The sequence below is a fragment of the Limanda limanda genome, chromosome 21, assembly GCF_963576545.1.
Source record: "Limanda limanda chromosome 21, fLimLim1.1, whole genome shotgun sequence".
Taxonomy (NCBI): Eukaryota; Metazoa; Chordata; class Actinopteri; order Pleuronectiformes; family Pleuronectidae; genus Limanda; species Limanda limanda.
Window position 1 is genome coordinate 14,018,465 of NC_083656.1, and position 17,892 is coordinate 14,036,356.

Consider the following 17,892-nt stretch of genomic DNA (forward strand, 5'->3'; position numbering starts at 1 on the left):
ATCTCCAAGGGATTTCTTGGATTTCTACCAGAGTTTCCAGCTTCGCGCTGGGTGCCTCAAAAGCTTTGCAGCCAAATGTTAATTTAAGACACTCTTAATACTGTTTCCTTTCAAACCTCACGGACTAACACCCCTGAGCCTCACACTTCTAGAATGTTATGTCTCAAACTTTTAGACTTTTAGACATAGCTGAATTTGCCAATTAATACAGCATCTTCTACAAACCACACTCTCCCTGGCGCTTGTTATTCGTTGTGGTTATTGATTCCAGGAATGAACAATATCTCAAATTTAGTTCTGCAGTTTACCGAAAGCCAGTGAAGTGAGCAGAAAGCTGCATTTGGTTTGTACCGAGCTTCAGTTTCTGTGTCCTGCTCTCACAAGAACACAAGACATCAAGCAAATTAAAAACATGTCAAAATTCAATTTAATTATTATTATTAAAATCTCCACCTCGTTATTATTTCAGTATTCAGTACAACTAAAAATATGATACAAGTAGAATCATATAAGGTAGAGATAATAATAGCACTCAACTTTCCTCAGCAGTCACAGTAGTGTTAATGTTCCCTTAAACATGATGTGCAGTAGAACCTGCACCAGCTGAAGAGCTCAGAGCTCACTGATACGAGCTGTGTGGGACCGTGTGTAACAGATCAAGTTGGTGGAAATCATGTTCTCAGAAAATTCTCTGGAAACTTAGCCTAAAAGAGAGAAAACTGTCATCAGCCGTTCATACATTAACCTCCCGTCTCAGCTGTCTCTGCTTTTGATGAGCTCTTCAAACTATTCATCCAAAAGCTGTTTAAGGCTCATTCATCGTTTCCATTCCCATTGCTGAGGCCCAGCTTTCGCCTTGTGCTCGTCCGCTTCGCATCGTCATCCTCTCTCCTCTCTCTTGGCTGGAGGTGGATGGATGGATGGATGGATGGAATGAGGAGGCTTATGTGTCACTGTTCATGCTGTATTGTGCTTTAGGAATTCATATCGATGAATCCGGGAGCCCGGAGGAGAGGCAGTCAGGAGATGGAACCTCCTTCCCCGAGTCCCCTGACCTCAATCATGTAGGTATACCTGCAGCTACTCAGCAGCTGGCATAACTATCGCTAGTTATGTCACGTGTGAGCTCTGATCATTTGAAGGTCTGCTCGTAAAGTCTGCAGCGTACTTTGATTCAGGCTGCCGTTGACTTCTGATTCGCAAGTTAAAAAAAAGAAAAGAAAAAGCACCTCAAAGCAGCAGACTTCCAAATCCAAATGTAATGCAACGATTGTGTGCTAACCAGCTGATCGTGCCTCCATTCGTAGATGACAGGTGTGTACACGGAGCTGGAGAGCGTGTACGCAGGGAAGAGTGTGCCTCCGCTGCAGGGGGGGTCCTCAGCGGAGCCCGAGAGGCCGGGACAGACTGAGGCCTACGGGCGCTCTCTCTCCCCCCTCACACTCCCCCCTCTTACAGGTACCCTATCCTTGTTACATGTGCTTGGTGCATGCATAGATATATATATAAGGCTAGATGTCACTGCCAACGGAGTCGAACATCCGCACATGGCGGCCATCTTGCTACAGGCAAGATGGCCGCCCATAACATTGTGTTGTAGTGGTATGTACTTTTTAAATAACCATAACTTGCTCAATTTTCAACCGATTGTTAAACGGTTTGGTTTGTTATAAACGTCAGAGATGTAGTTATGACACTGCATATTTATGAATAATTATGTTATTTTCTAAAAAATTGAATAATTTATGCAGTGTCATAACTACATCTCTGACGTTTATAACATACCAAACTGTTTAAAAATCGGTTGAAAATTGAGCAAGTTATGGTTAATTAAAAAGTACGTACCACTACAACACAATGTTATGGGTGGCCATCTTGCTACAGGCAAGATGGCCACCATGTGCGGACGGTCGACTCCGTTGGCCGGCAAGACGGACGAGACATCTAGCCTTATACATATATCTATGGGTGCATGACTGATGTCGCGTCCATGTCGTGTTAGATGTGTCGCAAATTCAAGTTTTTGATTTGAAAAATGTCATCAGCAATGAAACCAGCAGCTTATATCAACTCTGATGTAAACATGGCAGTCGGGCCACTGATTTTTCATTTATTCAAATCCTTCAGTGTACATGTGTATATAAGCCTGCTATCCTTTTGTTGCCATGGTTCCCTCTCAGAGGAGATGATCACCATGGTGACAACGTGACCAAGAATGTCAACGATCATTTCTAGAGGGATTTATAAGTAGCCTCATACGTCATATAAGCCAATGTAAACATTTCTCAGCACGGGAGAACAGTGAGGGTCAAACATCACCAGAGCAAGCGGGAGCGTGGCTATGTTCCCACAGCCCTATGTTCCCACAAACCAATGCTCCCACAGCCCTATGTTCCCACAGCCCTATGTTCCCACATTTCTTATAGTCATTACACAATTAGGCCCTATGTTCCTACAGTTCCCACATTTCTACCCCTGCCTGGAAGTTAAGAGTTCACCATTCCGTAGCTGGCGATTTGAAGGAGATAGCTAGCTTCCAAACACTCTTGAGCTCAACACAGCTAACCCTAACCCTAACCCTAATTTTCAGATAAATCTAGAAATGTGGGAACATAGGGCTTTGGGAACATCGGGACTAATTTTTTCAAAATAAATCTGGGAACATAGGTCTGTGGGAACATAGGGCCTAATTTTCAAAATTGTCAGTGAAAAAAAAATCCTTAGAAATGTGGGAACATAGGGCTTACCCCGAGCAAGCAGCAGCCATCTTTGATTTCCCTTTTCACAGGAAACCGTAAGTCGGGCCTGTCGCTGTCGTGGAAGGAGCCTCTCCCCACTCCTGTGTATGAGATCCACCACCAGTCCAGCGTGGACTCCAACCCCTACGTCAGCCTGGAGAGCCCCCCCGCCTCCCCGCAGCCCCTGGACAGCGGCCCCAACACGCTGACCCGCCGCAAGAAGCTGTTCACCTTCTCCCGCCCCCCCCGCAGCCGGGACACCGACAAGTTCCTAGACGCCCTGAGCGAGCAGCTCGGGCACCGGATCACTTTGGTGGACGACTTCGTACCCGGCGAGAACGACTATGAGGAGGTGAGGAAGTCAAGCACATCCTCAGCTGTAGTCATGCTCTTCAAATGCAGTACATGCTTTGTTTTGATCATGCATACGTTGTTTGTATTTTAGTATCTTGTTCTTCTTAGCTCCATGGTAACTTTCATGATTTATGGCCACAACTTTTCATTATTCCTTTCACTAAACTGACAACTCTTAGCGTTAGCATTATGCTAGAGGATTCTCTTTTTACACTTAATAATGTTTTTATATTTAGGCCTCAACTACTGAGGAGGAGAGGATCCCCTGAACAAACTAGGATTCAAGTTTCAAAATGTACAATGGGAATGAGATTGAGGATATTAATGAGGAGGCTGATGATGAGGATGATGATAATGAGGATGATGATGAGGTCAAGGATTAGAATGAGGCTTAGGCTAAGGCTGAGGCTGAGGCTGAGGGTGAGGGTGAGACTGAGGATGAGGATGAGAATGAGAATGAGGATTAGAATGAGACTGAGGCTAAGGTTGAGGCTGAGGGTGAGACTGAGGATGAGGGTGAGGGTGAGACTGAGGGTGAGGGTGAGACTGAGGATGGGGATGAGGATTAGAATGAGACTGAGGCTAAGGCTGAGGGTGAGACTGAGGATGAGGATGAGGGTGAGACTGAGGATGAGGATGAAGATGAGGATTAGAATGAGGCTGAGGATGAGGATGGGGTCAATGGCGGTATCAACAACAATAGATAATTTGAATATAAATCAACTTAAATACTGCTCCTACACTAACTCTCAAAGATGTTGGTCCAGTGAAAGGAATAACCAGGAGGTATCTGTTGGGAGGGAGTAACAGTCCCATGCATCATTGTTAAATACAAATCAGTAATATCTTTATTAAATGTGAGCTTAGTGTAATTACTGCAAACATTTAAGATTGTAAATGAAATGATTTGCAGCCTCTATCTCATGCCATTAAATCTATTTGCACCTTTTGCTAAAAACTGTCAGATTCTCTAACTTTGTTTCAAGGAGTGATCAGATAATCAACCTCCTGTTGTGTGCTGTTATTTCTTTGTGGTAATTTTCACTTAAGTCTCACGGTTACTGTGATGCAACTATTTTCAGTTCAAATGTCACATGCAGCATCATTAGCAGACGATCTCAGTGCGTGTGGGTTTGCTCGGTGTCAGAAACTGAGCAAATTCACACGTGACTGATTTCAATGTTACGTTGTGGTGCTTGATTACTTGCATGTTTACATTAGAGCAAGTCTAATGTGCGCTACAATGAACACTTGTGTCACATGAACAGATTTATCACGGTGATTGTCACGGTTTCAGAAGAAGAGCTGTGACTGTAAGTAAAACATGATACTCAGTTAATACCTAATTATAGAAGTCTAAAGTTATAATAAGTTATTGGCTGATGTTACAAACACAAACCTTAGAGCTGTTTTGGCTGATTTTAAAATTGTCATTTTAAGTTTTGTTTTAAATGTTTTAGAGCAAACTTTGTGTTATTGCATTAGAGTTTTTTTCCTTCAAATCATGTACAACAGCAGCTTTGTACTTATTCAATTTTAATGCATAAGTTATTATAACATTTATAAATCAAATATATGTTTTAAGATAGGTAGTTGAAAGTTGTAACGCTGTAGGTACAACAGTGGTTGAAGTTTATGTTACTGGATATAGAAGAGTGTAAACAGCAAATAGGCCAAAACAAAAAACAAATCAAACTCCACCAAATTTTACACACTCATAGAAATCAGTCGCTTAAATCTGCCTGTTTTTTAAAAACAAGATCACTCAAATATTCTGTGACAAAGTCAGCAAAGGGTTGAAAAACACTTTTTCCTCATAATTTTAAAGATCCTAGATTTTCCCCTGGATCTGAATCCACACCCAAATTTTGATGGGTTCTTCTCTGACCCATAACAAATCCTTCAACCAAGTTTCATGGTCATCCGTCCAGTAGTGTGAGCGTAATCCTGCTCACGAGGGTGTAAGTTTGGGTTGAACATTGGGAGGGTTGAGGTCAAATACTTTCAATAAAACCTAAATTATTATTAGTAATTGCTCAGAAAGCATTTATAATTCATATTTGATTGTGAATACCAAGTAGATGGTGGCCGAAATAACTACAATAAAATTGGGGTGAAAGATTTTTTCTTTGATTCTGCTGCAAATTGAAATCAATCCAGAAAACCACCCACTGAAAACACCAGCTCCTTGGTGGAGGTAATGAGCGTGACCTCAGAATCACATAGGGGATGATAGAGAGTATAAACTAAATAAAGTAATGATACATTTTCAGTTTTTTATGAAACGATGGCTGTCTGACTGCCGGGCCTGACGTTGCTCCTCTCCTCCCTGTAGATGAGTTTCCAGGACGACCAGGACCAGGGCTTCATGCCGCGGCAGCTCAGCAGCGGCAGCAGTGAGGAGCACAGCGGCAGCGAGGCCTCCTACTCCTCCGAGTCCGAGCCCATCCCACCTCCTCCCACCCAGAGCCCGCCTCCTCCACCTCCCTTCCAGGCCCTGATACCCCCTCCCGTCCAGTTCACTGACCCCCTCCCTCCCATCCGCTTCTCCCCCGAGCACACCCCCCGCAGCCGCATGCCCTTCCAGCCGCACCACCCCATCATCCCGCCGCCTCCTCCGCCTCCGAGGAACCTCATGTCCGGCCGCTCCCCTCGACACAAAGTGCTCCCCACCAGAGAGGACTTGGAGAGAACTCACCAGCGCTTCCCGGCCACCTCGGGCCGCCTCACGCACAGCCACCCCCCCGCGGCCTCCAGCACCCTGCGCTCCTCGCAGCCGTCCCGCCCCTGCTACCTGCCGCGGCAGCTCAGCCAGCCCCAGCCCATTCGCCAGACGTCCCCCCAGCCCTCCCCTCAGCTGCTGAGGCCCAGCCAGCTGGTCCTGCAGAGGCACCACCAGCTCCACCACCAGCACAGTTACCAGGGCCCGCTGCCGCCGTCCCTCCAGGAGGACGGACCCTCGCAGTGCACCAGCCAAGGGCCCGGAGCCTCGGCGCTTCTCTCCCAGCCTCCAGGCTCTCACTCCAGCCTCCCCACTCACAATAAGGTTTATGACAGTCGACAGGAACACCAGTCACAGCAGGTAACTGGTCCTTACCGTGGGCGGTCAGGAACCTACTCGAAATAAAAGTCTGCCTAATGTGTGTGCATCCAAATGATGTAAAAGTACCAATCATGGCAGTATTGAAATATATTCGCATGCTCATAACGTAACATTATTTTGTTGTATCTGGGCTTTTTAAGGGGACAAATTGTACTTAATGTGACCTGCTTGATTCATGTTTTATAGATACAAACGTACGGGATCATGTGGTATACTTCTAAGATACACAGTTAAAGAGTAAAGCGGCTATTTTCAATTAGATGTCTTTATCTAAATAACTTTTCAAAACATATTTCACAATAAAAGAAAAGAGTCAAGAAAAGTCCAAAATCCGAACTTTGTTTTTTCTTCTTTCCTTCATCATTAATCATCTCAAGACCCCCCCCCCAGATGAATCCTGTGACCCTGTGGAGGCACACGACCCCCAGTTTTGTAACTACTTGACCAAATTAAGTCTAAAATTAAATGAATAAAGAATCTAATTTCTTTTTAAAGACCTCGATCAGCTACAACTCATAAAGTCAGCTTACAAATTCATGATCATTATAATTTTTAAAAAGCTACTTAGACCACATCTAATAAAGCAATGTACAATAATGTATCAGTCACATGAGAGATTAATCTGCAGAAGCAATTTGTACTTCTGCTAGTAGTATTCTGATAATACTGTACTACTACTGTAGTGGGATTTTGGATAGAGAACTTTGATTTTTGCTTTGAATGCAAACCACAATTCCCAGTGGTTGTTCTCATAAAAGGTAAAATCACACAAAGCCACGCTGCACTTTTGCTTCTTCACTGGAAGCTAATGTTTGATTTGAATCCTCGCTCGCACAGAAGATTCAGGAGGCCGAGGTTTACTATTAAAATACTTTCATATGTGTGTCTGGGTCCTTCCACTATTTGAGATGAATTTGTGTGGATTTAACCACTCTGATATAAGAATTTGACTTCTCCTCTATTCCTGCACCTCACACATGATACAATGACAGGCAGCAGTGATACTTCAGGTTCTACCTTTAATATTATAATGATCATACTCTATCAAACACACCAAACCCAACATGGTGCCTACATTAACAGTAAACATACAACTATCCTGGACACATAAATAAATCAAAAACACATAAACCAATTAAAAATGTTATTAGAATAATAAGTAAAACAGCAACATTTAACTAGGACACTTAACAGTCCCATGAGCCTTTGCGCTCATACTGTCCAATCAGAGTGACCGGTATATACCTCGGGGCTGAGTTACAGATACCGCCTTCTGTTGACGTCCAATCTGTGCGAGGGATGAGATAAATATAACTTGTGCTTCCTGCGCAGCAGCAAATCACAGCGTGGCTTTAAGTGGAGTTTAAACTTTGACCCCCAGTCATTCACTTGACCGTGCACTTATTCCAACACTCAAGAGACTGGAGAGATTTTAATCCATAAAAACACAGGATGGTGCAGTGCAGCAGGGCCACTGCATTGAACACCTAGCAACAGACAGAATAAAACAGACCAGAGCTGGAATCGTGCATGAATGGAAGATTAAAGAAATCAGACACAAGTCTTTTGGCTCATTCTCTGATCCAATCACACGTTTTAAGACAACGTAAGAAAAACAAAGAAACAGCTAAACAAAATGTGTCTTTTTATAAAGGACATGTGACGCAGAGAGAAGGTAAATCTAAAGTGAACGTCGGTTTGCTGCAGCTGAAGGAGAATATATAAAGAACTCATGTTTACATGGCAACCACTGCAGCTCTGAACTGCGGTTTGGAGACAATTCAGTGATGCTTGCTCATCCTCATCCTCATCTTCATCCTCAGTCTTACCCTCAGCCTCATTCTAATCCTCGACCTCATCCTCATTATCATCATCCTCATCCTCATCATCAATATCCTCAATCTCATTCCCATTCTACATTTTGAAACTTGAATCCTAGTTTGTTCAGGGGATCCTCTCTTCCTCAGTAGTTGAGGCATAAATATAATAACATTATTAAGTGTAAAAAGAGAATCCTCTAGCATAATGCTAACGCTAAGAGTTGTCAGAAAACATCAGCTGTGGCCTTTTTCTGATTTAAAAAAATATCTTCTAAATGATTTTTCTTTTGTTTCAAAGGCTGCCCCACCGCCGCCTCCGCCCCTGCCCCCCCCCTGTGACCCGGCCCCACTGCCCAGGTTGGGCCAACGTGCCTCGGACGCCAACCACATGAGCGTGAAGAGGCTGCGCTGGGAGCAAGTGGAGAACTCGGAGGGAACCATTTGGGGTCAGGTGAGCATTTAGTCCAAGGGTTCAGTGGCAGGGGGTCTATGTTCCCACAGCCCTATGTTCCCAGATTTATTTTGAAAATTAGGCCCTATGTTCCCACAGCCCTATGTTCCCACAGACCTATGGTCCCACAGCCCTATGTTCCCACATTTCTAAGGATTGTTTTTTCACTGACAATTTTGAAAATTAGGCCCTATGTTCCCACAGCCCTATGTTCCCACAGACCTATGTTCCCAGATTTATTTTGAAAATTAGGCCCTATGTTCCCACAGCCCTTTGTTCCCACAGACCTATGTTGCCAGATTTATTTTGAAAAATTAGTTCCGATGTTCCCACAGCCCTATGTTCCCACATTTCTAGATTTTTCTGAAAATTAGGGTTAGGGTTAGTGGTGTTGAGCTCAAGAGAGTTTGGAAGGGTTAGGGTAAGGGTTAGGGTTAGGGTTAGGGTTAGGGCTAGCGGTGTTGAGCTCAAGAGAGTTTGGAAGGGTTAGCGGTGTAGCAGAGTTTGGAAGCTAGCTAGCTCCTTCAAATCGCTAGCTACGGAATGGTGAACCCTTAACTACCAGGCATGGGTAGAAATGTGGGAACTGTAGGAACATAGGGACTAATTTTGTAATGAATATTGGAAATGTGGGAACATAGGGCTGTGGGGATATAGGGCTGTGGGAATATAGGGCTGTGGGAATATAGGTCTGTGGGAACATAGGGCTGTGGGAATATAGGCTCGCTCCCATCTTCAGTGGACGAAAAACTTTGAAAACAACAAACAATAACCCTACCTGTGAATCCTCCCACGTTGTGCTGCGAGTTTTCTCACTCCTCCCACATCATTCCTCCCATATTTGGAAAAAAACCTACTGATCTACTCTGTGTCTCTGATGAGTCACGGTGGCATCAAAGCAAAAAGTCTTGTTTTTGTAACCAGAATTCATGCTGCGTCGTTATATTCCCTGCACCATACTAGACTCTCTGCTTCTTCTTTGGATACGATCTGATGTTTGTGTGTGTATAAAAAGAATGTTTTAGACAGATTCCTCTACACAACCTTGACTGCGCCTTGGGAGAGTACAGAGTGTGTCCTTGTCTATATTTAGCTCGGCGAGGACTCGGACTATGGCAAGCTCACTGACATGGTGAAGTTCTTGGACCTTGATCTGCACTTTGGGACCCAGCGCAGATCCAGTAAGTTGCTCTGTCCTGTCTGGTTACACCTCATCACCGTCCTCAGCACGTCACATCTTTATTTGCATCAGCTTTAATTGTCGTTATAAAGTTCTGTGAAATTTGACTCATCAGGCGTCTACTGGACAGCAAACATGAATTTGTGTCTTTACTCACATCGTACATGCTTTGTTTTGATCACGCATACCTTGTTGGTATTATGGAGTATTTTAGTATCTTGTTCTTCTTAGCTCCATGGTAACTTTCATGATTTATGGCCACAACTTTTCATTATTCCTTTCACTAAACTGACAACTCTTAGCATTAGCATTATGCCAGAGGATTCTCTTTTTTCACTTAATAATGTTTTTATATTTATGCCTCAACTACTGAGGAGGAGAGGATCCCCTGAACAAACTAGGATTCAAGTTTCAAAATGTAGAATGGGAATGAGATTGAGGATATTGAGGATGAGGATGAGGTTGAGGATTAGAATGAGGCTGAGGCTAAGGCAAAGGCTGAGGCTGAGGATGAAGATGAGGATGAGGTCAATGGCGGTATCAAAAACAATAGATAATTTGAGTATAAATCAACTTAAATACTGCTCCTACACTAACTCTCAAAGATGTTGGTTCAGTAAAAGGAATAACCAGGAGGTATCTGTTGGCAGGGAGTAACAGTCCCATGCATCGTTGTTAAATACAAATCAGTAATATCTTTATTAAATGTGAGTCTACTGAACAGCAAACATGAATTTGTGTCTTTACTCACATCGTCTGTTTTGTTTATACCTTCGCAGCTATAGGATGTTCCCCATTACCTGCTTTGGAGCTGCTCCATTCACCTGCTCATCATATACGTTCTCCATAAGGCACCATACACCCCCCCCCCCACCACCACCTCTTTTTCTTTTCTATACTAACACAGCTCTGCACGAGGAAACACACACCAGACCTGTATTTATTCAAATTGTCCTAGAAGGCAGAGCTGTGTTATTAACCCATCAACCTGCTTTGCTTGAGTGTGTGTGTCCGTGTGTGTGCATGTGTGTGTATGTGTGTGTGTATTGACCCCCCTGGTGCCTGGAGAACACATCCTCACACTGTTGTTAAAATTATCAGTCTCTCCTCCAGAGCCAGCCTTCCCTCCTGAGAACTTTAAAAAGAAAGACGTGGTGGAGATTCTGTCTCACAAGAAAGCCTACAACGCCTGTGAGTCACACACACACACGCACGCACACACACACACACACACTTGAAAGGTCGAGGCTCAAGACTGTGAGAGACTGAGAGTGAAAATATATCACCATCCTATGATTGACAATAACATCGACAATAATAATAATAATAGTAATAGTAAAAATAGTAGATATAATAAAAGTAGAACATGGGAAACAGGAAGTAAGATCAGGTAAGATAAGATATACAGGTATTTCTCTATGAATATAAAAGGATATAAAAGGAAAATTGCAAATCATCACAACAGGATAAACGTTCTTCTTAGTAATGTGGTGATCTTCTTTGCGTTGTTAAAAAGAAAGTCCTCTTCCTCCTCCTCCTCCTCCTCCTCCTCCTCCTCCTCCTCCTCCTCCTCCTCCTCCTCCTCCTCCTCCTCCTCCTCCTCCTCTTCCTCCTCCTCCTCCTCATCTCTGCAGCCATCCTCATCGCCCATTTGAAGCTCTCGCCCGCCGAGCTGCGTCAGGTGTTGATGAACATGACCACCAACCGGCTGGAGCCGGCCCACATCAAGCAGCTGCTGCTCTACGCCCCCGACGACGACGAGGTGAAGCAGTACGAGCAGTTCGAGCAGGACCCGGCCAAACTGAGCGATCCCGACCAGTTCATTTTCCAGGTACCGAAGAAAAAAAATCTGAAACCCAACTAGGGTTGCAAAATTCCGGGAATATTCAAAGTTGGAAACTTTCCATGGGAATTAACGGGAATATACGGGAATTAGCGGGAATAAACTGGAAATGTTGTGGGTAATTTATACTAACAGTATTTACCTTGTCATATACAGAAGTAAATATAAACATTTTGTTTTGTCATAGGCTGATTTGAGCCCTGAGGAAACTTTGGGCACTTGACTATATGCTTCTGCATGGTTGTGTCATTCTTAACATAACTCTTTGCACAGTATTTTCAAATGTACACAGCTTTTCCTTCTACATTGGATGGGGTGAAATGCCTCCACACATGAGATAGTAGTACACGTGGCATTGTTCTGTAGAATAAGATGAGAAAAGAGTTTGTAAAAAAACACTAATGCAATGCCAGAGATATAAATAGTTAGGCAAACAATTGGAATCCTCTGTAAAAATATTTTACAATTGATGGATAAATGAATGGAAATAGGCTAGATGAACAGATGAACAATCCTCAATCAGCATGCTAATATATTTTCCCCAGTAATATCATGGAAACTTACCTGACTAGTCCTGCACACTACAGCAGGCCTCAATAGCCCTGCTGTAGTGTGAAGGATGCTGGGAGTTATATGTGCATGTGATGGAAGAATGCACAGTGTAGGGTTGAAACTCAACATGCAGTGTGTGCTGCATTCCATACATCTTTAAAATAGGGTTTTGAATGATGTTTTTATTGCTCAGTGTTAAATTTGCGTAGTTTTTTTTTTTTTTTTTCAAAATTCCCGAGCTTAACTTCCCATGGAAAGTTTCCGGAAAATTTCCGCCCCTTTACAACCCTAAACCCAACAAATCCACAAAGTGTAGAACAAGGAAAGTAAAAAGATGAGGGATTTTTTTGTGTGTGTCAGATGCTGATGGTGCCCGAGTACAAGACCCGCCTGCGGAGCCTCCACTTCAAGACCACGCTGCAGGAGAGGACGGAGGAGATGAAGGTGGCGTACGATTACATCTACAAGGCTTCGGTGGAGCTGAGGAGCAGCAAGAAACTGGGCAAAATCCTGGAGGTAAACATCCAGAGCAGAGAGGATCCTGGTGAGGTCAGCCTGTGTTGGGCCCTGAAAAGTGGAGATGTGAATAAAGTGACTCAGACACGGTGCTTCTTCTTCATCAGCTTCATCAAGAATTGGTTTATAATTTACATAATCAATTTAAAACCTTCCAACAAACAGGTAACAATATATATAAATGGCCTATTAATCTTTGAACATTAACTTAAAATGATTGGTAATAAACTAAAATATCTTAGCCCTTAATATTTACACACATACACATACTGAATATTAACCACTCACATACACATCAGCAACATCATGCTTTCTGTTAGGTGTCTTGCTAAACTAAACATGTGAACAATACATACACAACATCTGGTGCACTCATGCTTAGAACGTGATGCTACCTCGCTACCACTGGAAGAGCGGAGCTACATAAAAGTGTGACCTAGCTGCACAAACAGCACACAATCACAAATTTAACAATCAAAATAAATCTTATCTTGTAACAAAACAAATCAATAACATATTCACCGAACATAAACATTAATTTCCTACCTGAAAAGGGGAGATGTGAATAAAGTGACTCATCTTCATCAGCTTCATCAAGAATGACACCAGTGCCCAGAGCTCCCCTAATCTGGCCTCTGCAGGTATTACTAATCGATCAGCAGATCTTTCAACCGGGCTATACTAATCGAGTGCAGATTAACTAATCTAAAATGGAAATCATTCATTTTAACTATCTATCCCATAGATATATATAATGACTAGATGTCTCGTTCGACAGAGCCGGACGTCGCCACATGGCGGCCATCTTGCCAGAGGCAGCTCGCTCGCCCATAACATTGTGTTGGTAGTGGTAAATAACCATAACTTGCTCAATTTTCAACCGATTTTTAAACGGTTTGGTTTGTTATAAACGTCAGAGATGTAAATATGACACTGCATACTTGTGAATAATTATGTTATTTACTAAAAAATTGAATATTTTATGCAGTGTCATAACTACATCTCTGACGTTTATAACAAACCAAACCGTTTAAAAATCGGTTGAAAATTTAGCAAGTTATGGTTATTTAAAAAGTACGTACTACTACAACACAATGTTATGGGTGAGCGGGCTGACTCTAGCAAGATGGCCGCCATGTGCGGACGTCCGGCTCCGTCGAACTCGACATCTAGTCTTTATATATATCTATGCCTGTGCCAACTAAAGCTCCCTTAATCCGGCCTCTGCAGGTATTACTAATCGATCAGCAGATCTTTCAACCAGGGTTTACTAATCGAGTGCAGATTAACTAATCTAAAATGGAAATCATTCATTTTAACTATCTATCCCACCTGCACGGTAACAGTGGTCATTAATTGCTTCTCTCCTCCCACAGTTTGTCCTCGCCATGGGGAACTACCTGAACAACGGGCAGCCAAAGAGCAACCAAACCACCAGTTTTAAGATCAACTTCCTCACCGAGGTACAGCCCGGTCACCTCCAACCACATCGTTTTTATCTGAATTTCTGGTTTTCGGTCTCTGGAAGTCTCACTCTTTTCCCCCTCGTGTCTCTGCAGCTGAGCACGACCAAAACAGTGGACGGAAAATCCACCTTTCTCCACATTCTGGCCAAGTCGCTGTGCCAACACTTCCCCGAGCTGCTCAACTTTTCCGGAGACCTCACGACGGTGCCTCTGGCCGCCAAGGGTACGATGATGATGCTGCAGCAGCAGAGCTCTTTAAAACTCTGCTCTCCTCCCTGGAAATCATTCAGGCGCTGAATGTGATTGTTCCATCCTGTTGAATTCTGACCGTGTCCCTGCAGAGTTATCAGACTTCACCAAAAACAACTAACTTCATGCAGAGTTAGGCCTTGTTCACGTTCAAATGACTGTCATATGTGTTATGTGATGTAAGGTAATGGTTTGCACATTTGAATTTAATATTTGCAGAGGCGGGTCTTGGAGTTTTCCTAAATCAGGGGCCATAAAAGGGGCCACCATTTACACAGAGGGGCCAGTTATATATCCAATATCCATTTACAATTCTTTATTTAGTAAGGACTGGTAGATAACTTGTCATCCGCAGAATTTTAAGATAGAGTTTGAACAGAATTACAGAGGGTAAGCACAATAAGTACACCAACCTTTCCAATAAACAAATGTTGTTGCTTATAATTATTACTAGTAGTGACATCTGTAGAGGCATGAGTATTACCAGTAGCTATATCTGCATTCTTTATCAAAATGGCACAGCCTAGACATTGAGAGACAACCCATTGCGTGAGTACTTTTACTTTCAATACTTAAAGTAAATTTAAAAGTAAGTACTTTTTACTTTTAATTAAGTAGGATTGTTGCTGTAGTACTTTAACTTTTACTTAAGTATATATTTTCCCGGGTACTTGTACTTTTACTTTAGTACTAAACTTCAGTACTTCCTCCACCACTGAGTAAGATTCAAAATTCATAAAAAATTCTTTAAAAAACTACTGGCAGGTCAGGGCCACTCCCCCTGGACCTGCCCCTGGCCTGCTGGCTCCCAGCTCTGGTAACATCTCCCCTCATGAGTCCCTGTCCTCCATGCAGTGAACCAGAGGACGGTCACCACGGAGCTGAGTGACCTTCACGCCACCATCCAGGACATCAGGACGGCCTGTCTGAAGATCCCCCCCACCTCTGAGGACCACTTTGCCTCCGTCATGAGTGTAGGTCCAATTTTATTACACACATAAAACACATGGGAATTTGTGCGTATTTTAAAACCTTTATTTTGTGGAAGCTACTGAGGAACAGCTGGACAGTTTGGGAAGTATTTTAACTTGCTTAGATAATACTTAGATAATAAGATTGATGCTATTCTCGTGTTTGTACCGAAGACGGTAAATAAAGATGGACGACATGACTGCTCTCAAAAGGAGAAGCCAAAGTGTTTTAAAAGCCAGTTGGTGTCTGGCTGCAGTATAGGTCAAACATCTCTCCTCCTCCATGTTAGTAGATGGGACATGGACCAAATTAATCAGATTTTAGAAATGAAGAATCAAGGTAACAGAGGCTAAGGTATCATGACTTAGAGGGGGACTCCGAGAACTGCTGATCCACAGCAACTTCATGCATGTGAGAGCCTCTTTAAATTCTCTGATCAGCTGTGTACAGGAGACGGCAACAGCACCTCATCCCTTTTGCCTGGGGCCCCAATGTCCCTTGACTAACTACTGAGGATATTATTTCCCATAATTTCCCAAATCGACAGTATCTTTCCTTTTTATTATCTTAGTTATCTTTAGTTATTTAATTTTCCATGGTCCACTCCTCCACTTTGCCCCACAGACTCTCTCTTATGAAAGTGTCGCCCCTGATTCCCGGCCAAGATAAACCTGATGACATCTAGGTGACATTGTCGTGTCTTTCAAGCCGTAGTGTCTTGTCGAAGTCGGTGTTTGAAGAGAGGAGACCGCAGACCCAGTACTTACATGTATACAATGTTTAATACAAGAAGTTCCCAGGTCAGGACGAGCTCTAGAGACTCGGAGACATCACACAGCCAAATTGTGAAAATCTGCCTTGCCTCTGCAAGACAAGGAGTCTTATAGGGGAGGTGGGACCCCAAAACTAGAGATTGCATGACATCACACAACCGTACATTTTACCTAAATAAGGACATGTTTAGTATCTTGTAGTGTAAGGCGTCTTCATTGTACAGGTCAAAGAGTATTCTCTTGGGGGGGAGAGCTGACGAATAACATCTGGGATAGTGTTCAAAAGAGTCTGAGAATTTGAGAATCATCACGCCTAAGATGTTAACATGTCATTATGTTTTATAACTATGATAGATATATTAGCTAAGCTAAATATACTACAACATCATCTGGATTATTTTATTCTCAGACTTCAGAAAACTGCTCCAGAGCCACAGGAGACATTATTTCAGAGTGCACACACACACACACAGACACACACACAGACTGATCTTTACTCTTCGTGACCCCATGAACGTTTGACCATTTCCCTCCCCAGAGTTTCCTGGAGAACAGCCACCCGGCGATCCAGTCCCTGGAGTCTCTGCAGACCCGAGCGATGGAGGAGTTCTCCAAGGTGGCCTCCTACTTTGGAGAGGACGGCAAGTCCAGCAGCACGGACACCTTCTTCGCCATCTTTGCAGAGTTCATCTCCAAGTTTGAGGTGAGTTCCTTTAGCTGAGCGACTTACAGAGTCAAACCTCTTAAACAGTTGAGGCCTTCAGTCAGACAGCCTGCAGCTAGAAAGGGAGCATGCAGCAAAGTGTGTGGAACAAACAAATGTGCTCTAAATCTGGAACTCATACGATACAAATAAGTATCAATCCGATGAGATGATGGGTTTTGTTTGGCAGAGGGCGCTCAGTGAGACCCAGACTCCAGAGAACCCCAGGAGCCCCAGGCTGTCTTCCCCCCCGGCCTGGTAGAAGCACGGACGGCGGGCGGACGTCGGGGCCAAACCGACAAAGGCTGCTCGGCTCCATTTTCACTCTGCTCTCCACAACCAAAGTGCCAAGATCACACACACACACAGACACTCCAACCAACAGGGAGCAGAGAGCACACCATCTACGGCCCATCTGTGGGATGACAGAATTTCAGGTGCTGGGCAGAGCAGGAACATTCCGGAACTCTTCACATCTTCACATTCTATAGCTCATCTCACGTTAGAGAACCACAGAGAAACGTCCGTGTACATACGATCCCCTCACTTCATCTCGAAGCTGCTTCACAAGGAAATGTAATTAATGAAAGAGGATTAATCGCCGTGTTTATTCTATGATGATATAAAGTTTATATTTTCTATCGGGTCCTGTTTGGAAATTGTAAAAGACAGTTCTCTGGGATCAAGAGGATTCAGGAGTTGTATTGATTGTATGCAGAGTGTCCACAGGAGGAGGGTTTGATCAGACAGTACAAACAGCGGTGCGTTCACTGCCTCCCATACCGCAGGACTCAATTCAAATATTTAAAAACTGTTCATCTCGGATGCATCTTTTGCTAGAATTTCAAAATGTATTCAACTTAAATTAAAAAATCCTCCATTTCCACCTGTTACTTTTGAATTTGCTGATGAGGATCAGACGATCGTTTTCTCTGGAAATCAAACGCGACCAAAAGGATAAAACACCTCTGAATTCGTAATGTTGAAACGGAATTTTACCAATTGAAATATTCCTGTTGAGGTGAATTTAAAAAGGTTTTAATTCTATTTTGATTCAGTTTGATTCAACTTCATTTGTATAATGCCAAATCGCAACATACAGAGATTCCCCTCTTGGAAATTCCAAGTTCAAAACTTGATTTGCTCAAACTTGAATGGTTAAACATAGCCGA

The 17,892-nt window shown here is 43.2% G+C and overlaps 1 protein-coding gene across 1 annotated transcript in view; it reads left to right on the forward strand.

The window, feature by feature from the left end:
- Positions 1 to 16,982, forward strand: part of grid2ipb (glutamate receptor, ionotropic, delta 2 (Grid2) interacting protein, b) — a 38,036-nt gene extending 21,054 nt beyond the window's left edge. The window contains exons 11-25 of the mRNA XM_061095282.1: positions 979 to 1,064; positions 1,308 to 1,458; positions 2,789 to 3,090; positions 4,361 to 4,405; positions 5,428 to 6,174; positions 8,314 to 8,466; positions 9,560 to 9,647; positions 10,748 to 10,837; positions 11,281 to 11,477; positions 12,402 to 12,557; positions 13,934 to 14,020; positions 14,117 to 14,246; positions 15,128 to 15,246; positions 16,556 to 16,720; positions 16,911 to 16,982. Of these exons, the coding sequence (XP_060951265.1) occupies positions 979 to 1,064; positions 1,308 to 1,458; positions 2,789 to 3,090; positions 4,361 to 4,405; positions 5,428 to 6,174; positions 8,314 to 8,466; positions 9,560 to 9,647; positions 10,748 to 10,837; positions 11,281 to 11,477; positions 12,402 to 12,557; positions 13,934 to 14,020; positions 14,117 to 14,246; positions 15,128 to 15,246; positions 16,556 to 16,720; positions 16,911 to 16,982 (2,588 nt within the window). The remainder of the gene's footprint in view (positions 1 to 978; positions 1,065 to 1,307; positions 1,459 to 2,788; positions 3,091 to 4,360; positions 4,406 to 5,427; positions 6,175 to 8,313; positions 8,467 to 9,559; positions 9,648 to 10,747; positions 10,838 to 11,280; positions 11,478 to 12,401; positions 12,558 to 13,933; positions 14,021 to 14,116; positions 14,247 to 15,127; positions 15,247 to 16,555; positions 16,721 to 16,910) is intronic.
- The last annotated feature ends 910 nt before the right edge of the window (positions 16,983 to 17,892 follow it).